Source organism: Pipistrellus hanaki, assembly GCF_964339955.1.
Source record: "Pipistrellus hanaki genome assembly, chromosome: 9".
In the NCBI taxonomy this organism is placed as follows: domain Eukaryota; kingdom Metazoa; phylum Chordata; class Mammalia; order Chiroptera; family Vespertilionidae; genus Pipistrellus; species Pipistrellus hanaki.
This window is the reverse complement of record NC_140511.1, coordinates 41743222-41766974: the sequence shown is the minus strand read 5'-3', so window position 1 is coordinate 41766974 and position 23753 is coordinate 41743222. Positions and strand designations below refer to the sequence as shown.

General features: G+C 50.1%; 1 protein-coding gene across 1 annotated transcript in view; it reads left to right on the top strand.

The window, feature by feature from the left end:
- Positions 1–23753, top strand: part of SLCO2B1 (solute carrier organic anion transporter family member 2B1) — a 54021-nt gene that overhangs the window by 18117 nt on the left and 12151 nt on the right. The window contains exons 5-9 of the mRNA XM_084893379.1: positions 1192–1354; positions 4615–4851; positions 5100–5198; positions 7787–7965; positions 19762–19861. Of these exons, the coding sequence (XP_084749505.1) occupies positions 1192–1354; positions 4615–4851; positions 5100–5198; positions 7787–7965; positions 19762–19861 (778 nt within the window). The remainder of the gene's footprint in view (positions 1–1191; positions 1355–4614; positions 4852–5099; positions 5199–7786; positions 7966–19761; positions 19862–23753) is intronic.

Below are 23753 nucleotides of genomic sequence, written 5' to 3'. Positions count from 1 at the left end.
CTGATTGGTTGGCACCACTGCCGAGGGGTCATTATCTAATGCAGCCAGTCTTGAGGGCAGCCAGGGGATTGCTGGTCTGGTTTTGATGCTTTTCTGGGCCTGGAGCTGAAATACAACCGAGGCCTCCTTGTTATCTCTAGTGAGGAAAGGTGAGGGGGGTCAAACCATATGACCTTCTCCAAACAGCTGGTGGAGGAGCAGCTGGCACAGCTGGACTCTGATCTCCCAATCCACACAAAGCAGTTTATCCAAATCCACCCTACACTTGTCCTTTGCTAGGCTTTCCACCTGGTGACCTGTTCCTGGCCCATCGTCCTTGTTCTGCTCACATCTGTCTAACTGCCTACCACACCTCTCAGGGTCAGCCCTCCTCCCAGCCCTCTGCTGATACTGCCCCACTCCACCAGCAAGGAGCCCGGGGCTGGGGGTGAGGACCTCACCCACGGTCAGCAGCTGGGAAGCAGTAGAGTGGGATACAGATGCTGGCATAGGAGCCTGCTCTCTGCTTTCAAGCTCTTGTCCCTCCAGTGCCCATATCCTAGGACACATGTGTCAAACACAAGGCCCGCGGGCCAAATCCAGCCCGCCAGGCCTTGCAATGTGGCCCGCACCTCGCTGTCATCACTGCACTCCGCTGTCAGTTTATGACATTGTCAGTTTATGACTGTTCAGTAAACCATTCGGCCCGCGATTTAGGCTGGATTTTAGATTTTGGCCCCTTCTCTGATTGAGTTCGACACCCCTATCCTAGGATTTTGATTCCAAGGTTCAAAATTCCAAGCCTTAGTCATTGTTATTTGTTTCTCTCATCCATGGCACCTCAGAAATCAGAACCCTTTTCCTTACCTGCTTCCTTCATACTCTAATCCGGCAGTGACTTTCAACCTTTTCATCTCAGGACGCTCATAAACTAAAAGTCTGGGGCACACCTGCTGAACATCGCTGTAATATGGGATCCAACCCATGTTTCAGAATGGGATTGAACTTCTGACCTTGTCCACTCTTCCCTCATTTCTCTCCCCTAATAGGGTAGTGATCCTTTCCTAGGAGGGCCCAGAATCTGGTTCTTATTTAGTCTACCAGTCCATTATACAGCTGGGAACACTGGGGTTGGCGATAGAGGCATGGACAGTGTAGACCTCCAGCTCTGGGTTCTGCTCCACTTTAACGGGTCCCCTCATCCTTCTGCAGGTGGGGAACACAGCCCTGATTGTGTTTGTGAGCTATTTTGGCAGCAGGGTGCACCGGCCCCGACTGATTGGCTGCGGGGCTATCCTTGTGGCCCTGGCGGGCCTGCTCATGACCCTCCCACACTTCATCTCAGAGCCATACCGCTACGACCACACCAGCCCCGGTAAGAGCGGGAGAGGCAGGGCAGGAGGTGGGCATGGGGAGCAGCATTCCAGTGCACCAGGGCCCTTCCCCAGGCCTCCATTCTGGCCTTGCTTCCCAGGGCACTTCCCCGCCCCACCCCCACCACCTCCCTCATCCCAGCGTGGTCCTGGGGTGTGGGGTAGGGTGCAGTCCTGGGGCAAAGCTCTCTGGGCTAGTCTTGGTGAGGGCCTGTTTGTATGTCACTGCTTCTTTTGAGGCAAATTCATACCATAGTCTGCTTTGGGGCCTGACAGTAGCAGGTCCTCAGGCAATGCCTGTGGGATAATAACAGCATCACACACCTCTTCCTATGTATGCACTAGACACTGTTCTAAGCACTTTGCATGTATTCATGCATTTAATCTTCACAAGAAGCCAACATGCTGATGAAAGAAAGAATGAGTGAGTGAAGAATTTCAGACAGGAATAGTGAAGCCCAGGTTCAGCCCACTGGGATTTTTGTCAAAGGCCTACTGGTCAGATGGACACCTGTCCCTTGGAGAACAGCCCAAGCAGCCTTAGCATTTGCCCATTCCTTCTTTCTCCTATTTTACAAGCGAGGGAACTGAAGCTCAGGGAGGGTGGGAGGGACTTCCCCAAGGCACACAGCGGCCAGAGCTATGACACGCCCAGGTAGCCGGGCCCTAGAACCCTTGCTCTGAATTACTGAATTATTCTGGTTCTGAATTCTGCATTTCTGTAGAGCTTCCATAGTAGGAGGCTTTTGAAAAATGAGGAGATGGAGGCACAGAGGGCTGGAAAGGGTCACCGTCTTCAGCCCAGGCAGCCTCGTGTATTGTAGGTGGTGGGAACGGCACCAGGTGTTAGACCGGTGGGGTCAGACAAGACCTGGGTTTAGCAACCTCAGTACTTGGGTTCTGGCTAGGAAAGAATTCAGAGCCACGACCAAAGCTGTAAGAGAACATTTATTTGGTAAATCACAGAGGTAGAAGAAGTAATTCCTAGAAGAAATGGGCTTAGGAAATAAGTTATGGAGGTAAAGGATGGGCCCTTGGAGCTTGGGAGTGAGGAGGATAATGGGAGCACATGGTGGAGAGGGGGGAGGCTGAGAGGCGGAAAGGGAAAAGCATAGGCATGCTCCCCGGAAGGAGAGCTGTGCTGGGTCCTCTTTCCTAAGGGTCTAAGGGTGGAGATTTTATGGGAGGTCCCAGGGGAAGATATACATATACATATATACATACCAGAGGCCCGGTGCATGGATTCGCGAAAGTGGCTCTCTGACATCCCCCGAGGGGTCCCAGATTGCTGAGGATCCGGTGTATGGATCCGGGCCTCTAGTATGCATATAAGATCTTTGGCTAATCTCTTCCTGCCCTCCCTCCAACCCCCTTCCCTCTGAGATTCATCAGTCTGTTCCATGTTTCCATGCCTATGTGTTGAGCATCTACCCCCTAGTGGTCAGTGAGTATCATAGCTACCGGTTGAAAGGTCAAACAGTCAAGCAGGCACTTAGGCTTTTATATATATAAATATTTTATTGATTTCAGAGAGGAAGGGAGAGAGAGACAGAAATATCAATGATGAGAGAGAATCATGGATCAGCTGCCTCCTGCATAGCCCCACACTAGGGATCAATCCTGCAACATGGGCAATGTGTTTGACCAGGAATTGAACCGGCACCTCCAGGTTGATAGGTCGATGCTCAACCACTGAGCCACACCAGCTAGACTACAGTATTTTCTATCTGGCCCTTTCCAAAAAAGCGTTTGATGACTTAAAATTGAGACTTGCCCTTGCTCTTGAAGGGGTCACGGTCAGGTCAGAAAAATGGGAAGCAGTTGGTTGTCAGTCAAGGTAGGCTGGAGCCAGCAAAGCCCGGCTGGAGAGCAGAGTATTAGTTTCAGGAGTTTGGGGAGTGGGTGACAAACTACCCCAACTGGGTGGCTCAAACAACAGAAGTTCTCTCCCCTATCCGGAGGCTGGAAGTCCAGGACAAAGGTGTCCGCAGGGCTGGCTTCTCCTGAGGCCTCTCTTGGCTCCTCCATGTGTCCTCCAGTGGCTGTCCCTGCATGGGTATCTGTGTCCTAATCTCCTCTTATCAGAACCACTAATTCCCAGGGGCTGATCTTAACTGGACAGTCAGCAGCTTTCCAGGTGTGTCCTTTCAGGGTCTGGTTTCCACTGATGGATGGGTCAGCACCGAGGCAGGGGTCATTATTCGGTGCAGCTGGTCCTGAGGTCAGCCGTGGAGTTGCTGGTCTGATTTCGTTTCTTTCCTGGGCCTGAAGCTAAAATACAACTGAGGCCAAGATGTTAACTCTAGGGAGGAAAGGTGAGAGGGTCCAAACCTCATGACCAGCGATATGCTAGGGGAGGAAAGGTCACCCTGGGGGCGAGGTCCCACCCTGCAATCATCCTTTGCTAGGCACCTGGGGCTTTCCGCCCTGGTGACCTTCTGTACCTGGCCCACTGTCCTCGCTCTGCCCATGTCTGTCTAACTGCCTACCACAGATGGAATGTCTGGATTGTTAACCTGGGTTCATGCAGCTTTTCCTCAGCCCCAGTTCCTGAAAAGGGCTGGACAGGCCGCGGAGGGAGGGCCACTTCTGCACCCACATTTGGGATAATAATAGCATGAGGGTCTTAAGTTTGCTCACCAAATATTGGTTCGCTACGGGGAACAAATGTCTGGTACTAAATTAAGAAATGCCCTTGCACTGCACTTTACCTCTGTGTCCCGAGCTGACACGGAGCCCTCCTCAGAATGAAGGCCAAGGGTCCTAGGACCCTCCACAATCCAGCCCCAGCATCCCGCCCCTGCCAGCCCGACCTTCAGCCCTGGCCTTGCCCCTCACACTCTGGGGCCAGCGGTGCTGAGCTTCCTAAGCCCCGGGTCTGCAATCCACTGTGACCTGGAATAGCCCTCCCCAAGTTCTTTTTCTGGAAAATCTTGTTTGTTCCTCTCAGCCCAGTTCAAACTTGACCTCCTCTGACAGCCCCACCCCACGCGAGAGCACACACCTCTGCCCAGAAAGGTAGCATAGGGTGCTTTAAGAGCAAGGGCTCACAGCCGGGCTGCCTGGGTTCGGATCCTGACCCCACCCTTGCTAGTTGCTGCCTGAGCATCCGTGTCCTCACCTGTGAGCTCAGGGTAATGAAAGCCATCCTCCCTGAGGTTTACTGTGATGGAAATACACAAGCTCTTAGATAATACCTTGCGCCCAGGAAGTGCTGTATAAAAGTCTTAGCTGTTGTCATCCTATTTTCAACGCCTCTCAGGGGACATGCCACAGGACTTCGAGGCTTCCCTGTGCCTGACCACAACCTCAGCCCCTGCCCTGACCCCCTCCAACGGCAGCACCTGTTCCAGCTCCACGGAGGCCCAGCATCTGACCGCGGTGGGAATCATGTTCCTGGCACAGACCCTGCTCGGGGTGGGCGGTGTGCCCATCCAGCCCTTCGGCATCTCCTATATCGATGACTTTGCCCATGACAACAACTCTCCCCTTTACCTCGGTGAGGAGTGGTACCACCCTCCGGGCTCTGAGGGAGGGCCAGGCTCAGGGGGGAGGACCAGAGGCCTGGAGTGAGGGGGGCCGGGGTCAGGGGGGCCAGCCTCTGCCCCATGTGGCCAGTGGAAGTTCAGAGTAGCCCTGGGAAATCTCCCGGGCTCCACCCGGGGACATGGGCTGCTCTTGCCCAGCGGGCACTGACCTGCAGGGAAGCCAGGGTCAGAGTGGCCTCACCTACGCTTTATGTTGCAGGGTTCCTGTTTGCTGTGACGATGATGGGGCCAGGCATGGCCTACGGGCTGGGTGGCCTCATGCTGCGCCTTTATGTGGACATTGACCGGATGCCAGAAGGTGAGCCCCAGGGCCACACAGCTGCCCCCAGGGGCATGTGGCTGCTAGCTAACTGCCTGCTGGTCTCCCAGGAGACACGGAGCCAGGCAGTCCAGGTCCAGATCCCAGCAATTCTGCTGACCTTGGACATGCTTCTTAACCTCTCTTTTTTTCTCATCTTTGAGAGAGTCTCTGTCCTGCCTACCTCCCAAAGGTGCAATCAGAACCCAGTGAGATAAGCTGTGAAGCACCACCAGATAAGGAACTAGGATTGTTGTCACTGTTGTTATCACGCCTTCACCCTGTTCCATCCCTGATTTCCCCCCTCCCCGGTTCCCAGTCCTGTGGGCAGACAGGGGTGCATACTCTCTTAGCCCTTGGGGAGCTCCCTTCGTTAGGGGGAGAAGACCCAGGCGAAGCAGAGAGGACACTGGCGCGTCAGAGAAAGTGTTTGGAGCAGGACTCCATTCCCTTGGGCCTCTCTCCGATGAATTTCCTGGGTGGCTTCTAAGGACCCTTCTCATTCTGACCACCTTCCCACCCTACCCCATCAATGGGAACCTGTGTCGAGGGCACCATTTGGGGAACAGTGGTCTCTGACCCAGGTAGTGGTTAGAGTGGGCCAAGTGGGGGGAGGGGGGGGACTGCAGCTTGGTATGAAGGCAACCAAGAGGGAGGAGTTTGCGGGGGTGGGGGTAGGGGTGCCGGAAGGGTCCTGATGCTCTTGGAACCTACGGGGAGTGGGAAAACATTCCTTTTAGAACAGGTCACTGTGGCATCTCAGCCGCCTACTTGTCACACCAAGCAGTTCTGAGCCCCAGCTACGCCTTCTGCCTTCTGCTGCTCAGAAGTCCTGTCCCTTGCCTGGAGATTTCCCAGGAAACACGAGAAGCCTCAGTGATTGACGCACACTTAAGTGGACATGCAGATTCTGCTCTTCCTCTCTGGTTCTGTTCAATGATGCTCCAGCCAGGACAGGTCTGGGCAGCTCTGAACAAGATAGCCCCTCCCTACCCACCACACCTCCCTTTCTGCTAGAAAACAGGGCCTGGGAGCCAAGTGGGACCTCTGGTTAGCACTCAGCGCTCTCTCTCTCTCTCTCTCTCTTTGGGAGTCAGGCCTCCCTCGGTTCCTAAGACACACCCCAGCTCTTTTGGCATCATCCTGCAGATGTGGCACCTCCACAGAGAGATGTGAATTCCTAGTCCTTCTTTCTCTCTGGAGAATTTCATGGGGTGGGTGGATCATGTCCGATGCAGGCACAGACTGGTATGTGAGAAGTGGAGGAGTTGGGGAGAGACATGAGTTTCACCTGGCACAGAAACTGGGGGAATAATAAGTGGAGGAGGGCATCAGTGCTAAAGCCAACTCCATCCCAGTTTTACTGATTTGGTGAGTGTCAACTGTGCACCCTGGCCTCTGCCCAGGAGGCACTTGGGATCGATTACCTGGGAGCCAGTCTGACTCATGGGGCTGTGTCCAACTGTAATAATAAAAGGGTAATATGCTAATTAGAATGGATGCCCTTCTGGACGATCTTACAGACAAAACCAGGGCTATGAGGGAAGCTGGTACCGGCAGCCAGGGGAAGGAAGGCCTACTCTTGCACGAATTTTGTGCATCGGACCTATCGTGTTATTATAAAGTGTTTGCAGATACTATGGCAATTGAAGGAAGAGGGACCCAACTCAGCCTTGGGGTCAAGAGTTTTGATGGGGGGATGTGGGCACTCTAGACAAGAGTTACATCTGGGATAATCTAGTCCTAATTACACCTGGTGGAAGATCAAAATCACCTGAGGGACTTGTTAAAGGTACAGATTCCTTGGTCACCTTCCCACCCACCCCATGGTATTTCTAAGTTAATTTTAGGTCAGACCAGGTATTTTTGATAAGCATCTCTGGTGATTTTAATCGTCCTGAATGTCTGAGAACCACAAGAGTAGTCCTAACCATCGATTTATATATATAAAAACCTAATATGTAAAGTATCTCCTCTGCAGTTTGATCACTTACTATGATGTGCACTGACCACCAGGGGGCAGCGTGGAACAAAGGAAGGCCCCAGCCAGCAGCTGGCAGCCACTAGGGACCCTACCCATACACAGGTTTTGTGCACTGAGCCTCTAATTTAATAATAATAATAATAGTAACAGTAAAATGGAGAAGTGCAAACACCTATATAGAACATACTGTGTGCCAGTACTATTCTAAGTGCTTTTTACATGTATTTATTTCTATGATTCTCACAACCCTCTGATGTACGTACTACTAATATCAGTATTTTACAGAGGAAAAAACTGAGGCACAAAGAGGTTAAGTAACTTGCCCAAAGTTATGTTAGTAATGGAATTCAGACCCAGAGTCCATTTCCAAAGTCCATGACCTTGACCATTACACATGTTGCTTTCATAGTTGAAAAAGCCAAGGCCCAAATGGTCAGGGACTTGCCCAAAGTCACGCAGGACATAAATGGCAGCGCCAGGATCATAATCTAGGTCTCCTGACTTCCTCCTAGGCAACCTTATGCCTCAGAGGTCAGTCCAAGGGAGGTGGCCAGGAATCGAGGGTCCGTCTTGAACCTCATATCACCTTGGTCTTCTCTTCCAGGTGGCATCAACTTGACCTCGAAGGACCCCCGATGGGTGGGTGCCTGGTGGCTGGGCTTCCTCATCTCTGCTGTCGCCGTGGCCCTGGCTGCCACCCCCTACTTCTTCTTCCCCAGGGAGATGGCCAAGGAGAAAGATGAGCTTCACTTCCGGCGAAGGGTCTTGGCAATCGTCAGCAAAGTAAGCTCCCTCTGTGTCTCCACCTTGGTCCAGGCTCAAGCCCCCGCTGGTGTGGCCTCCTATGTAACGTTAACGTCATCCCTCCTGGGCACTGCACGGTCACAAAGCCACTCCTGCCGTGTTCCTCTGCATCCCCCCAATAGCCCAGAGCAGGGAGCATTTCCTGCCCCTCCCACAGCCAGGGAGGTCAAGGGCCGGAGATGGAAGTGACCTGCCCAAGATTACAGATTTTATTTGCTCTGGGATTTTGTGCATTCATTGTGTTCTCTCCCCAAGTATGGGAGTGTGAAGGAACAGCACTCCTGTGTTTCTCCTTTACTCACACATCCACTTCTGTGACCACATCCCCTGCAGCATCTGCTGGGCGTCCTAAAACTTCACTTCATTCCCTCTACCAGGAGGTAGCCTCAGACCCCATCGCTGCAGGGCTCCGTCCCACAAGACTGCCCCGCTTTAGGGGCCAATCACAAGGAGCCGGTCCCAGGTTCCCCACCGCTTCTTTCCAACGTGGCTGCAGACCAGAGGTTCCCACACGCCCTCCTTGGGTTCAGTGATTTGCTAGGATTTCCTTTACTCAGGGAAACATGTTTATCAGTTTATTACCTAATAAAGGATATGATAAGGATACAGGTGAACGGCTAGATGAAGAGATACATAGGCGAGGTCTGCGAGGGGCCCCGCTGCAGGAGCTGCTGTCCCTGTGGAGTTTGGGTGTGTCGGCGGATGTGTTCCCGGCCTGTAAGCGCCCCCCCTCCCCCACGTTGTTGGGAGGCTGCAGCAAGGAGCACGATCTGTTATTAACTCCGTTTCCAGCCCCTCTCCCCTCTCTGAAGAGTGGAAGGATGGGGCTGACGTCCCAAGTGTCTCATCATCACTTGCCCAAAACCCCACTAACGTCTTCTGTTCAAAACAAAAGATGCTCCTATCAACCCCGGAAATTCCAAAGATCCTAGGAGCTGTGTGTCTGGAACCAGGGCCAAAGACTACATGTCAGAACAAACAATGTTCCTAGCACCCCTGTTTACAAGTGTCTTAGGAGCTCTGCGACAGGAACGGGGATGGAGACCTGTGTATGTATAACATACACAATATAATACACATACATAATTATTTCCCAGGGAAGTCATTGGTGATAAATCACAAGCATAAATTAAGTCAGTTGATAAGTAGTTCTGATTTCAAAGGGACATTTATAAAAAAAAAAAAAAAAAACAACAACAACCATGTTGAATATTTTGCATCAAGAATAATTCTACTTAACGTGGCAGGTTGGTGCATTTACATATGCTTTTGCTGTAATATATGCTATCGCCTCCTTCTCAGAGCAAGAAAGTTTGGGCCTATGAGCAAGGACTGAAACCCTCTCTGCCTAGAAAAGCTGGGATTTGACCCCAAGTCTCTCTGACGCCAGCCCAGGCTTCTGTAGGCACCTTCCCGCCTCACCCCCCTGCTGGAGCACAGGGTGTATGTGTGGGGCCCCAAGAAAAAGGATGTTGGAACTGCCAGCAGGGGCCAGACCAGGAGGAACCTTGCCTGCCTGTCAGCTTCCACAGCAGCAGGTGGCCCAGGAGGATAGGCAGGGGTCCTGTGGCTCTCGGCAGAGACCGAACTGCAACAGGCAGTGAAGCCTGTGGAGAGAGGAGCTGCAGGCCGGGAGGCTGAGGTGGCGGTCATGACGTTGGCCTGGGAGCTACCAGTGCACGGGCAGTGAGCGGGGGGGGGGCATGGGAACAAGCCCAGGAGACACCCTGGGGCACTGCTCTGCTGTGGGGTGTCCCAGAGACAGTGAAGGGCTGAGCTGATGCTGGATCAGAGTCAGGGGAGGCACGTGACGCGCTGGAGAGGGAGCAGTTTCGGGGAAAGGGAAAGCTTGGAACCACAGATGGTCCTTCCCGGTTCTGCCAAGCCCAGGTCAAAATCTGAATGAGCTAGAATTCCTAGAACTGGGGGAAGAGTTCTTAGAAGTGAAAGTGATCACAGAGGAAAGGGAGAGCCTGGGTCGCTGCATATGGACAATCTCCAAGCTGAGTCTTAATACAGAACAGAAAGAATGGCTACGTGGGCGTTGGATTCGGTAGAAGAGATTTATTTATGCTGGGCTCAGTCTCATGCTGGTCATGTGACCTTGAGCAAGTCACTTCCTTATCGTGCTCTGTTGTGGAAGATGCTGAGGTTGGATCCCTGGAGCATACATATTCTGCGCACCCGGCTTCTGAGAAAGCGTGATTCTTTGGGTTGAAGCTGCTGTGAGGCAGAGATTCGGATGTTAAGAGGTCTGTGTCTGTGATGCCTTGAAAACCCGGTCCTCGGGCTGTGAACTTGCCTGGCTGTCTGGATTCATTCTGCCGGTGCATTGGGGATGAGTGGGGAGGGAAGGGGATGAGAGGTTCTTAAAAAAGAACCAAAGGCTGAGAACATGATGATCTGCTTCCAGCAGCTCTCAGGCAATAAATATTGATGTGGGAGGAATTGTTCCCCTGCCTCTTGAGGCTGCCTGGACTGTGTCTGCTTAAGTTCCTGGGGCTGGCCCCGCTCGCTCAGGCCGCTGATGGGGAGGTGGATGGACCAGGAGGAAGGGCCCCGTGAGGTGGAATCGGCTGCATGGGATGTGTTCTCTTCTGCAGGGTGTGGGGACTGACCGGTTCAGAAAAGATTACTTCTGAAATCCCTTCCAGTATTTCCTCCCAGGTTCAGGGGTCCCCTAAAACCCTCCTACAACTAAATGCAGTTTCTAATGATACCCAGGAGTCGGTGGGATGTAGTACAAGGATTGTATGACCCAGAGAAGGTCTCTGAACTGAGTTTCACTTCAGTTGGACAGTTCTACTTTTATGTATTTTTATTTCAGTCTTTTGAGTGAGATTTTAATTGGGAAAAGGGTTCTGTTGCTAAAAACCAGTTTTTTTTTTAAAAAAAAAAAACCACTTATCTAATCCAGTACCCCCATTTGACTGAGGAAGAGACTGAGGCTAAAGAAGAGAGGTGATTGGCGGCTGATGTGGCCCAAAAGACACCACTGGGGGCAGAAGTCAGACACATGGTTTGTGCACCATAGTGACCCGGGCATGAATCCTGGCTCTGACACTTACTGACTCTGGAATTTATAAAATGGGTATAATCAGCTCTAACTGGTTTGTCTCAGTGGATAGAGCGTCAGCCTGTGGACTGAAGGGTCTTGGGTTCGATTCCGGTCAAGGGCACTTACCTCAGTTGCAGGCTCCTCCCTCGTCCAGGCCCTGGTCGGGGGCTCATGCAGGAGGCAACCAATTGATGTGTTTCTCTCACATTGATGCTTCTCTCTGTCTTCCCCTTTCTCTTCCTCTCCCTCTAAAAATCAATGGAAAAAAATGTCCTCGGGTGAGGATTAAAAACATAAGTAAATAAGTAAAATAAAATGGGTATAATCAAAAAATCTCCATCTTGAGTTTTTTTGAAGAATGAAATAAGGCAAAGCGGTGAGGTAGGCAGTCAATGCCTGATACGAGGGTTCAATAACCAGGAGCACTTGTTCTCAGTGTCTTTCTCTGATCAGGCCAACTCTTCAGAGGAAACAAAGTGGAAAATTACCTTTTCTTCTAGTTCTCTTTTTGTAGACTTTTCTATGTTCTATTTTCACTATATCCCATAGAAGGTTTAAGACAGCTTACAGCAAACACATGCGCAGTACTAGTAAACAAGTGGGATATTAGGCTAATGTGTATTGCTTACTTTGTACCATGTGCTGCTCTAAACCCTTAATGTATTCTCCCATTTAATTTTTTAAAAAATATATTTTTTATTGATTTTTTATGGAGAGGAAGAGAGAGGGAGAGAGTTAGAAATATCAATGAGAGAGAATCATCAATCAGCTGCCTCCTGCACACCCCCCACTGGGGATGTGCCCTCAACTAAGGTACATGCCCTTGACTGGAATCGAACCTGGGACTTTTCAGTTGCAGGCTGATGCTCTATCCATTGAGCCAAACCGGTTTCAGCTCCCATTTAATCTTCATTACCCACCTATGAAGTAGGGTTAGTTACTATCCCCAGTTTACACCTGAGGGACCGAGTCACAGAGGGATTAAATAGCCTTATCACATGACTAGTGAATGTTGACTCTTCGATCCAGACCCAGGAAGAGCATTTCCACAGCTCAATCAAGGCCAAAAAGCAGAAAAACAGAAATAACAGAAAAAGGTTATCAGACTTAGAGAAAAACATCAAAGTGTGGCCAGCCAGCATGGCTCAGCTGTTGAGCACCTACCTGAGAACCAGGAGGTCATGGGGTTGTGGGCGTGATCCCCAGTGTGGGGCTTGCAGGAGGCAGCCGATCAATGATTTTCTCTCACTGTTGATGTTTCTAACTTTCTCTTCCTCTCCTTTCCTCTCTGCAATAAAAAAATAAATAAATAAAATAAAAATAAAAAAGAGAGAGAGAAACATGGAAGTGTGGAACATAAAGTCAGTTCATGTCATTGAGCCTCTTGCTTGTTTCTGAGCTTTCTGGCAGCCAAAGGGAAAGAGAAGCGTGGCCAGGTGCATAAATCTCATGATAAGAAAGCCAGAGCATGTTTGCTCCTCACGGAAGTTCAGATCCCCAGGCACTCTGCTACAAACCACAGCCTCCCTCCTGTTGGGGAAAGGAATTTTAATGGATACCCCATCCCTGTGGCTGCTTTCTGTGGCCACATGTGATGGAAGCTGAGGGCTGACAGAGGTTCTGTATCCCTTGCCAGGCTCAGCCTTGGCTCCCGGGAGCTGGGGACACAGCTCCAGGCCAGAACCTCCTAGGATTCCAGCTTCCCCTGAGGACAGCTCCTGGGGATCCCTGTGGCCCAGCAGACAGGGGGGCCTTCCATGCACCAGGCCACACAGTGTCCCATGCCCTACAGGCTTGCAGCAGTCAGCACCACACAGCCCCAGGAGGGGAAATGCTAACCAGCTCTCAGCCCAGCCTGCTGACCTGGGCAAACCGCAGCCAGATGGGTCGGACTCCGAGCCCTGCTCTGAGCAGAGGCATGTTTCCTGTTTCTGGAGCACACTATTAGTCAGGAGTCCTCAACACAGATCTGGGGAGAGGGGGTGGGCATCTGTGGAACGCACAGAGATGGGAGCCAGGGACAGAGAGTGCTCCTGGCACCCGAGGGCTGTCCAGGGCTTGGCTGTTTATTTGCCTCAGTTTCCCTCTCCCACTTGTCCTGGCTTCCGAGCCTGTGTCACGATGCCCTTGCTTCCGATGACTTCTCTCTTCCTGTCTATCCAAATCTCAAACCTCACTTCTCCCTGGGTGCCTTCCCTAAACCCCCAGCCCCTGAAAGTCTGTCATCCCCTCCTGTCTCCGCTCCCCATGTTCTTTTTTCACAGCACGGGACAGGCCTGAGGTGAGGTGACTAGAGAATCTGAGTTTAAGAGCCTGTTCTGCCAATTTCTCCCCAGGAGACACTTCCCCTTTTGGGGCCGTAGTTTCTTCTGTGGGATAGGTGCTGTAATAACCCTTGTACCAGACTGTTGTGGGAATTAATGGACATGGTGGAAGTGAAAGTGCAGGGTACAGGGCTGTGCACGTGGCCAGAGATGACACTGTGGTTGTTTTTACTGTTCACTTGAGGACGAGGAGTCCCAGGCAAGGAACTCACAAGATTCTGCCTGTCGAGAGGGAAAGCTTGCGTGATAAGAGAAGCTGGGGAGTCATCAGTCTATCCCTGCACTTCCTACTCCCATTCTTGGGGCAGCACCCTCTCCCTCAGGTACCAGGACCCCCCAACATGGCTCTCCTGGAGCCTGCCTAGGACTGAGACAGGACAAGGAGATGTTCCTTCGTTTCAAGCAGCAGGTCCAAAGTAAATAGTATGTGAGCCACGTGCTAATTTTAAATGTTCTAGTAGCTACCTTCAAAAACAAAAGACATTAATTTTAATAATATATATTTCTTATTTATTGGGGTGACATTGGCTAATAGGATCATATAGATTTCAAGGGTACATTTCTATGACACATGCTTTGTATGTTGCACCCACCACACACAGTCATTTGACCCCTTTACCATTTATTACTACCCCATCCTTCCCTCTGGTAGCCACCCTACTGTTACTGTGTCTATGAGTTTCTGTTTTATATCCCACATTTGAGTTAAATTATATGGTTCTTAGCTTTTCCTGACTGACTTGTCTCTCTTAGTATAATTTTCTCCATGTCCATCCATGTTGTTGCAAATGGAAATGTTTCATCATTTCTTATGACTGAGTAATATTTCAGAGTAGAATGTACCTCCTCTTCTTTTTATTTTACTGATTTCAGAAAGAAAGGGAGAGGGACACTTTGGTTCCTTCCATGTCTTGGCCACCATAGATAATGCTGTAGTGAACGTAGGGGTGCATATATCTTTGTGAATGAATGTTTTCAAGTTTTGGGGTAGATACCCAGAAGAGGGATTGTTGGGTCAAAGAGTACCTCTATTCTTAATTTGGTGAGAAACCACCCTACTGTTTTCCATAGTGGCTGTACCAGTTTACATTCCCACCAGCAGTGAATAAGGGTTCCCTGTTCTCCACAACCTCTCCCACACTTGATATTACTTGTCTTATTGATAAGAGCCATTCTAATCATTATAGTTTTGATTTGCATTTCCCCAATAGCCAGTGAAGTTAAGCATCTTTTCATATATCTGTTGGCCATTTGTATGTCTTCTGGGGAGGGGTGCTGTTCAGGGCTCTCTCCCTTTTTTAATTGTTTGTTTGTTTGTTTGGTGTTGAGTTGAATGAGTTCTTTATATGTTTTGGATATTAACTCCTTGTTGGAGCTCATGTTTGCAAATATCATCTCTCATTTGGGTGGTTGCCTTTCTGTCTGGTCGGCAAGTTCCTTTTGCTGTGCAGAAGCTTTTGAGTTTGGTATAATCTTATTCATTTATTTTTGCCTTTACTTCCCTTGCTTTTGGGATCAAATTCATAAAATGTTCTCCAAGGCCAAGGCTTGAGCTCAGATCTCTGCCACTCTCTAGCTGAGTGATGTTGAGCAAGTTACCTAACCTCACAGCGTGTTTGCTTGTGTGTGGCGCGCTTAGTCTCTTTTTTTTGCAGGTCCCAGTGAGGATGGGGCCTGAGCATACACAGCCAGTGGCCCCGGGGGTGCTGGGTGTGGACCCTCTGCCCCGCTCTGAGCCAGCAGCAGTCTGGGAGTTTGCTTGCAGCATGATAGTATCTCCCGTTGCTATTCTCATTTTTCTTTCAACAGCCTGGCGTCTCAGCTGCACCCACTCCCGGTTGGAATCACTTCTTGCATTCCTTCTTTCCTATATTTATCAGATATCTGCTATTTTGCCCCAGGCCCTTGGCTAGGTACCAGAGGGGTTTTTTGTTGTTGTTGTTTTTATTTTACTGATTTCAGAAAGAAAGGGAGAGGGATAGAGAGATAAGAGACATCAATGATGAGAGAAAATCATTGATTGGTTGCCTCCTGCACGCCCTCCCACTGGGGATCGAGCCCACCACCCGGGCATGTGCCCTGACCGGGAATCCAACCGGGACCTCTTGGTTCATAGTTCAATGCTCAACCATTGAGCCATGCTGGCTGGGGAAGCATCCGAGTTTTGACAGAGAACAGGGTCCCAGAGGGCCAGCCTTGAGCCAGCCAGGAGCCAGGTGGAAGAAGGCTGAACAGTGTGCCCCTGGGTGGGGGTGGGCTCTTGCAGATCTCAGAAACTGGCAGAGGAGAGATAATGAACAAACTTTGATTCTTAGCCAAGTATGTGTGAGATAGAAACTTCTTTATTTTCTCTGAAAGTTAACTTTCTCATGGAACGCCCCTCTGCCAGATCAGCAAGAATGCAATCTCAGCCCTAGCCGGTTTGGCAGTAGATAGAGCGCGTTGGCCTGCAGACTGAAAGGTCCTGGGTTCAATTCAAGCCAAGGGCACATGCCCAGGTTGCAGGCTTGATCCCCAGTGGGAGTATGTAGGAGAGAGCCAATCAATGATCTCTCTCATCATCATCCTCTCCCCCCGCCCTCACTTTCCTCTCTGAAATCAATAAAAATATATTAAAAAAGAAAAAAAAATGCAATCTCAGCCTTTTTCAGGGCTCCTTCACCAAGATGAAGCGAAGGTCCTGAGATCTCACAGGTGCCCAGGCATCAGGGAGGAGCCATGCCACCCAGCAGGCATCAGCATAAGTCCATCCTGTCCCACGTGGTCCCCCTCAACAAGCTTGGAGCATAAGAGTTTGGTGAAGCTGAAACCGGTTTGGCTCAGTGGATAGAGCATCAGCCTGCAGACTGAAAGGTCCCGGGTTCGATTCCAGTCAAGGGCATGTACCTTGGTTGCAGGCACTTCCCCAGTAGGGGGTGTGCAAAAGGCAGCTGATCGATGATTCTCTCTCATCGATGTTTCTAACTCTCTATCCCTCTCTCTTCCTCTCTGTAAAAAAAATCAATTATATATATATATAAAGAGTTTGGTGTAGCTGAGGACAAGGGAGCCCTAGGTTAGCCTGCAGCCTGCCCCTTTGAGGTAAACTGTTCTCTGTTGCTCACGGGACCCACAGACTGCTTGACCCCACCCCTTCACCTCTCCTTCTACTTCTCCTTGCACACCTTCTCCCCCCCCCCCCACACACACACATATACATACACAACACCCAGGATGCTTTTTCAATGGACTCAGGCTTCGGTAACAAAGGTAGGGAGGGACAGTTTTGCTTTCTGTCCTGTTGCAAACCTCCCCTGAAACCAGGAAACCCAGAGCCCTTGCTCCCTGCTAAAATAAAGGAGAGGAGAGAGGAGAAGCCCACGAGGGAAACACACACAGGAATTGATGTTTGAATGGATTTCCCTGCCGGGTGAGGCCAGTCTGGAGCCAACCAGCACCAGGGAGCCAGGTGGGGGAAGGCTGGAACAGTGTGCCCCTGGCTTGGAGGTTCTGAAATGTGGGAAAATCCAGTGTTTGCTTCCAGTGGCTCCCTTACCAATAAATAAAGACGAGGAAGGAAGGAGAACGTGTTAGACACAGGCCGAAAGGTGAGGCGTGTAGGGACAAAGGCTCCGTGGAAAGAGAAGAGCTTTATAAGATGTAGCTGCGCCAACCTGATGACAATGGCTGGGAAGCAAGATTTCAGATGCTCCGAGAATAACCGTTCTGCTGTTTTCTTTATACGTTTGGAGTTAGGGAGCAACGAAGGTGGGAGAAAGCAAGGCATAGCATAGTCAAGATATAGGCTCCCTTGAGGACGTCTCTGAGGGGTTTGAAGAAGAGGATTACTCTCGCATTTCAAGGTGTGTTAACCTAGATGCACAGGGACAATGGACAGGGCTTGATAAATCTTTTACTATAAATGTCATAGGCCTGGGGTGTGATTACCCGCATGACCTGCCCCGTTGGAAATTTATGATCAGATCACCCTGTGAGGTTATTTTCCATCACTGGGTTTGTCAGTTTTATTACACAATCTCTTTTTTGTCCTAAAGAGGCAGAACCAGAGGATCCCTAGATAAGTTTTCCAGCCCAACCTGCCCTCCCGCATGGACCAGCGAGAAGTCAGCTTCTGCTTGCATGCTTCTGGTTATGGGGAACTCACTTCCTTCCAGGACAGCCTCATCCAAAGTGCTCTTTACATTGGGCTTCAGGCTTCCTCCATAGAGCATGTAGCTTCTAATTCTGGCCTTAGGCTGCATAGAAAAATGTAGGGAAATCAGATCCACTTGATCACTTATAGTTGAACTGGAAGCCTGGTGCATAAAATTCATGCATGGTGGGGAGGGTCCCTCAGACTGGCCTGCACTTTGTCCAATCCAGGACCCCTTGGGGGATGTCCAAATGCCGATTTAGGCCCGATCCTGCAGTGGGACATCTGTCTTGCAATCCAGGACCATTGGCTCCTAACTGCTTGCCTGCCTGCCTGATTGCCCCTAACCACTCTGCCTGCCGGCCTGATCACCCCCATCTGCCCCCACTGCCAGCCTGATCGCTCCCAACTGCCCTCCCCTGCCAGTCTGATTGCCCCTAACCACCTCTGCCTAGGCCCTGCATCCATGGCTTTGTCCAGAAAAATGTCTGGAAGGTCTCCAGAAGGTCTCCTAGTCTAATTAGCAGATTGCTCTTTTATTACTATAGATGAGCCTGTGCCTGTAGCAACTTCTCCAAGATTTTGTTTCCTCGTGTAAAAACTATGCACAATAATAATACCTGCATGACAATATCATATTAGAGCAAGGCAGGTAGAACACTCAGCACTCAATGACCTTGGTTCCCTCTTCCCTCAGGGCGAATCAGCCAAGTGCATAGAGGCTCTGGAGTTGCGCTGTCTGAGTTCACATCATAGCCAGACCACTTACTAGTTTTATGACCAAGCAAGTTATTTTATCTCTTTGTGTCTCCATTTTACCCCCTAAAAATAGGGATTATAATGGTCCCTACTTCAGAAGGTTGCTGTGAGGTTTCAATGAGTTAATGCATTCGTTGTTAGAATAGCACTGGGCTTGTAATAGGTGCTTAGTAACCATTAATCATTATCATAATTTCATCCTTCTCTTCTGACAATCAGAGGACTGTGACTGTGGCCTGACATCTCTTCCTTCCCAGGATAAAAGACCTCTTTTGTAGGCCACCCTCACCCAGATGGGAGGTCACACTCCAGGGTGGCCATGAGTTTCCTCATAGCATGATGGTTGAGTGATCCTCTCCCTCTCCGAGTGTAGTCTGGCTCATCCGAGAGGAGAGGAGCTGTTGCCTCTTGCCTCCCCCAACCCACTTCTCTTCTTCTCTCAGCAGACAGTACAGAACAGATAAGCATGTAGGCCCAACCTCTATGAAGGCATAGGTTACTGGAGGCTCTTACTGTGGTGACTTTCCAAATAATGATAGCCATGAGTGATATAATAACTGAAGACAGCAGTGTGGTGTTAACTTCATATTGAGGTTGGTGATGCTGATGGTGATTAAGACAGTGGCAGGGTTAGGATAATGATGATGTTAGAGACAGTGATTCTTAGAGTCATGATTTCATTAGTGACTCCGAAGTGTCAGGTGACAGTGATGATGATAATGATTGTGCTGGTGGTGGGTGACTATGACAGAAACAATGATAATAGTTAGGACAATATTGGTCATTTATTCATGATGATATTGGTGATGTGAATGGGGTGATGTTTAAGATGATGGGAATACTGACGATGATTTCAGTTATGGAAGTAATTTTCATGATAATGTTGGTGATTATTATGATATTAATGATGGTGATGACAAAGTTTGACCACTGGAATTTCATCCATTCTTTCAAAACTACTTGAATGATGAATGTTTTCCAAAAAACTTTTCATAGAGGATGACTAAACCCCTAGAAGCACAGTTGCATGTAACATGCATATAAGTAACTGCAGATGAATGAATATTCAAGTTCTTAGCTGTGGTGTTTAAAAATTCTTCATTTTTTTCCTTTCAAAATGTTACTGCCTCAGAGGTGTGGCAGTGACATTTTGAAAGGAAAAACAAAGAATTTGTCAAGAAGTCGTGAGCTGAAGCAAATGATGAAAATTAATATTTTATTTAACATGGGTCACCTCACAATAAATTATGTAGAAAACACATGTTTGAATACTTGTAATTGCTGGGCAATAAAATCTGTTTTCTTAAAAACACACACAGAGAGAAAAAAACACTTGTTAAGTACCTATAGTGCCAAGAACAAATAGATCACTGCTGGCCTCATTGCTCCTGAAAAGGTGACAGACCACTAGCCTCTCCTTTCCCAGAGTTCTCCTCCCCAGCCCACAAGCATCTCTGAGCAGGATGTCTCATCCAGCTGACCTCACGGTTGTGTCTTCCCAGGGTGAAGACTCGGCTGAGCAGAGCCCCGAGGAGTCCCCAAAGAAGCAGGATGGCTTTGCCCAGATTGCACCAGACCTGACCATGGTCCAGTTCATCAAAGGTAGGTAAACTCAGGCCGGGCTAGGTGGAGGTAGAGCTGGAGGGGCATTTGAGATGGTACAGGGTCTACCCCTTCCTATCTTTCTTGATTCATCTTCCATACCTAAAGGCCCCTCATGAGCACCCTTCATTTCTTGTGAGTCTCCGCTCATGTGATCCCCTCTGCCTGGAATATTGCGGGGGCCTGATGCGGCGAGGATCTCCCTTTTCCACCTACCGATGGAAAGAGAGGTGAACGAACCAGTTCTAAGTGGAGGCAGCCAGGGGTTGAGAAACAATAGAAATAAAGAGGGAAGACACAGAGATAGATTTTAAGCTGGGAGCTGGGTGGGCTGCCACTCTCTCTGCTGGAGAGGCGGGTAGAAGATGACTACGACCCCTCCCTGTGCATTTATTTTATAAACCCAATACCAGGAAGTTATCACCAACTTATTTGCATTCTTAAGTAGGCCCTAGCATGCCTGGATTTACATATCTAGTCCCGCCCCTGCCGACACCTGGGCTGATATAAGAAAATTGCCCATGAGCCTTCCCAAGCAGCCCTCTAACAGAATATCATTTTTTATTGCCATCAAAATTTTCCTTGTTCCTCTAGGTCAGTGTTTCCCAACCTTCTCTCATGATGAGAATCACCTGGTGGAGTTGTTAAAACACAGATTCCTGAATCCCAACTAAGAAGTGCTAAACTATAATTTTTGGGAACATATAGGTAAAATTGCATACCTAACTTAGTGCTCTGTATATAACATCTGTCTTAGAGCACTAGTTAAGTATACAATTTTACCTATATGTTCCCAAAAATTCTAGTTTAGCACTTCTTAGTTGGGATTCAGGAATCTGTGTTTTAACAACTCCACCAGGTGATTCTCATCATGAGAGAAGGTTGGGAAACACTGCACTAGGTCAAAATCAAGTGCAACTTCTCTCCTTTGCTCACCTAGCCTGGCTCCCCTCTTCTCAGCTCTCTGAACCCTCAGGGCTTCCAGATCAGCTCAGATCTGTGCTGCATACTAGTCCAGTCCTCCCTCCCCTCCCTCCCGATCAGTGAGCTCCTGAAGGTCAGAGCCTGTGTCATTTGTGACCCTTCTCCCAGCTACCACTGAGGCCAGTAGCAGAGGCTCTCAGTAAATATCGATTAAATTCCCAGGCGGTGGTATGGGTAGAGTGACCTCTGAGCTAAAGTGCAGAAACCTGGACTTTTTTCTTAATTATGTTTTTATTGATTTCAGAGAGGAAGGGAGAGGGAGAGAGAGATAGAAACATCAATGATGAAAAAAAATCATTGATTGGCTGCCTCCTGCACGGCCCACATTGGGGATCGAGCCTGCAACTGAGCATGTGCCCTGACTGGGAATCGAACCATGACCTCCTGGTTCATAGGTCGATGCTTAACCACTGAGCCACACAGACTGGGCAGAAACCTAGACTTTTGTCCTGGGTTTGCTCCTCTCTGGGCCTTGGTTTCCCCCACCTGTGCAGCGTGTGTGTGTGTGTGTGTGTGTGTGTGTGTGTGTGTGTGTGTTGGGTGGTGGTGGTTGGGGTAGACTCAATGATCTAATATCGATGCCCCCCTATCCTGAGACTATGAGCTCAGTTGACCAGTAACCAGGGTCCATGCAGTAACCAGGCCGTCCTCTCTGAAGATTAGGATCCCATGACCACTGATTGCCTGCTGTGAGCCAGGCTCTTGTAACAGCCCTGGACGGCATGTCAGAGACCTGGGTTAGAGGCCTCAACACTGGCCAGGGTACAGTCTTACGGAAGGTCCTTTCCTCCCCCAACCTGCGTCTCCTCACCTGAAGGATCGGGTCTGTCATCCTTTCTCAAGGACCATTAGAAAAATCAAATGGGATGGTGAATGGAAAGCCCTTTGTATATTATTATTATTTTTTTTTTAAATATATTTTATTGATTTTTCATAGAGAGGAAGAGAGAGGGATAGAGAGCTAGAAACATCGATGAGAGAGAATCATCGATCAGCTGCCTCCTGCACACCCCCTACTGGGGATGTGCCCTCAACCAAGGTACATGCCCTTGACTGGAATCGAACCCGGGATCCTTCAGTTCACAGGCCGACGCTCTATCCACTGAGCCAAACCGGTTTCGGCTGTATATTATTTTTTTAAACTCTACGTATATAAGGTATAATTATTATTCCAATTATCACTCCTTGCCCTACTGTTATTATTCTGACTGTCCTGGGACAGTAAATCAAGCTGCTTGTGGTTTAAGGGTGTGATAACCACAGGTTTACATCATCTTCCCACTGAGAACTTTCGCAACAGGAAGTTAATTAAGCCCAATCCTCGAGAAGCGTTTCCTAAGACACGATGTTGGGATAGCAGTCATCTAGCCCCCAGTTCTCTAGTCCCCAGGGCAAGGGGGCATGGACCCCTGTGAGCTGGGCCTACGGGCAGGGGCCTGGCCTCCTTCACTCAGCTCACCCTCAGCTGCAGGGGGCGCTGGCAGGCTGCTCCGTGGGGGAGCTTATTAATCATTGCTTTGGCTCCCCCCAGAAAGAATTTGGAGCCAGTCACTGAAACTGAGTCCTGGAGTGGGTGTCTGGAATTGTCTCTGGTGGTTTTAACTTCAACATAAGCCTGTGGGAAAGCGGCCAGAAAGCGGCCAGCCAACTGGCTGCAGGGCCTTCTGCGAAGCTCCACAGGGATCCATCTGACCCTGAGACTTGGCCTTGACCCCCTGGCACCATGGAGGAACCGTGGTCCTTCAGCTGGAGGAGCCCCAAACTCTTGGCGGAAGACAGTCCCTGAGCTATGGAAGTCCCCTGTCTGATAGGGGAGACATAGTTCCTGAGTGGGAGTGGCCCTGGCTGAGGGGAGAGACAAGTGTCTGTGCTGAGGGAGGCCCCTGTCCAATGGCGGACACGTAGTCCCTGAATGGAGGGAGAACCCACCTGCCTTGTCTGATGGAGGAGACCTGGCCTCTGTGCTGGAGGAGGCCCCTGTCTGATGGGGGAGATTGTCCTTGAGTTGAGGGAAGTCTCTGACAAGTGGAGGAAACACAGTCCCTAAACTGGGGGGGAGGGGAACTGTTCTATTTGAGGGGGTGTACTTGGCCTCTGAGCTGTGGGGGGCCCTTTCTGATAAGGGAGACGGAGCCTCTGAGTGGAGAGAGGCCTGGCTTGTCTGATGGGAAGACATTGTGCCGAACTAAGGGGAGCCTCTGCCTAATGGATCAGACACACTTCTGAGCGAGAGATGGACCCTAGAGATGCCTCCAAGTATCCCTATCTCAGTGCCCTTTGAGAATTTTGCATCTGTTCTAGGACGGGGCTGCAGATGCTGGAGGTAGCAAATGGGCACTGCAGTGATTAGCATAGGAGAGTGGGATGGAAACAGTTAGTAGATGGAGTCAGGCAGCCAGAGGCCCAGGAATAGAGGGGGGAGGCTCGGGGGGAGGGGGAGAGGGCGGGAGAAGAAGGGAGAATGGCCCTTATACTGAGTCAGGAACCCCCCAGCAACTCCTGGTCTTGCCCCAGCCTTTCCAGCCAAACTGGGCCGAGTTCCCTGCCACCTGTATGGTGAGGGCACCTGTATAGCATGGGCCAAGCCCAGGCCATTCCTGGACCAGCAACTCATGGAGAGAGGGAGGGAGGGAGAGAGGGAGGGAGGAAGGGAGGGAGGGAGGGAGGGAGGGAGGGAGGGAGGGAGGGAGGGAGGGAGACTGGAGCCAAAGCCCTGGCATCGCATCTCTGCTTCGAATCCTGGCTGACTGTTCTCTGTCTGTGACAAGGGACTGGGGACAGGAGGCAGGCCCGGGACGTGAACGAAGGGGAATTCCACAGCCCCTGCTCCCACCTCCCCTGCCAGGACTGTTTGTCTATTTTCTGGCTCCCATGAAGACAGCTCTGGGCTGGCCCTGGGGGCTAGGGA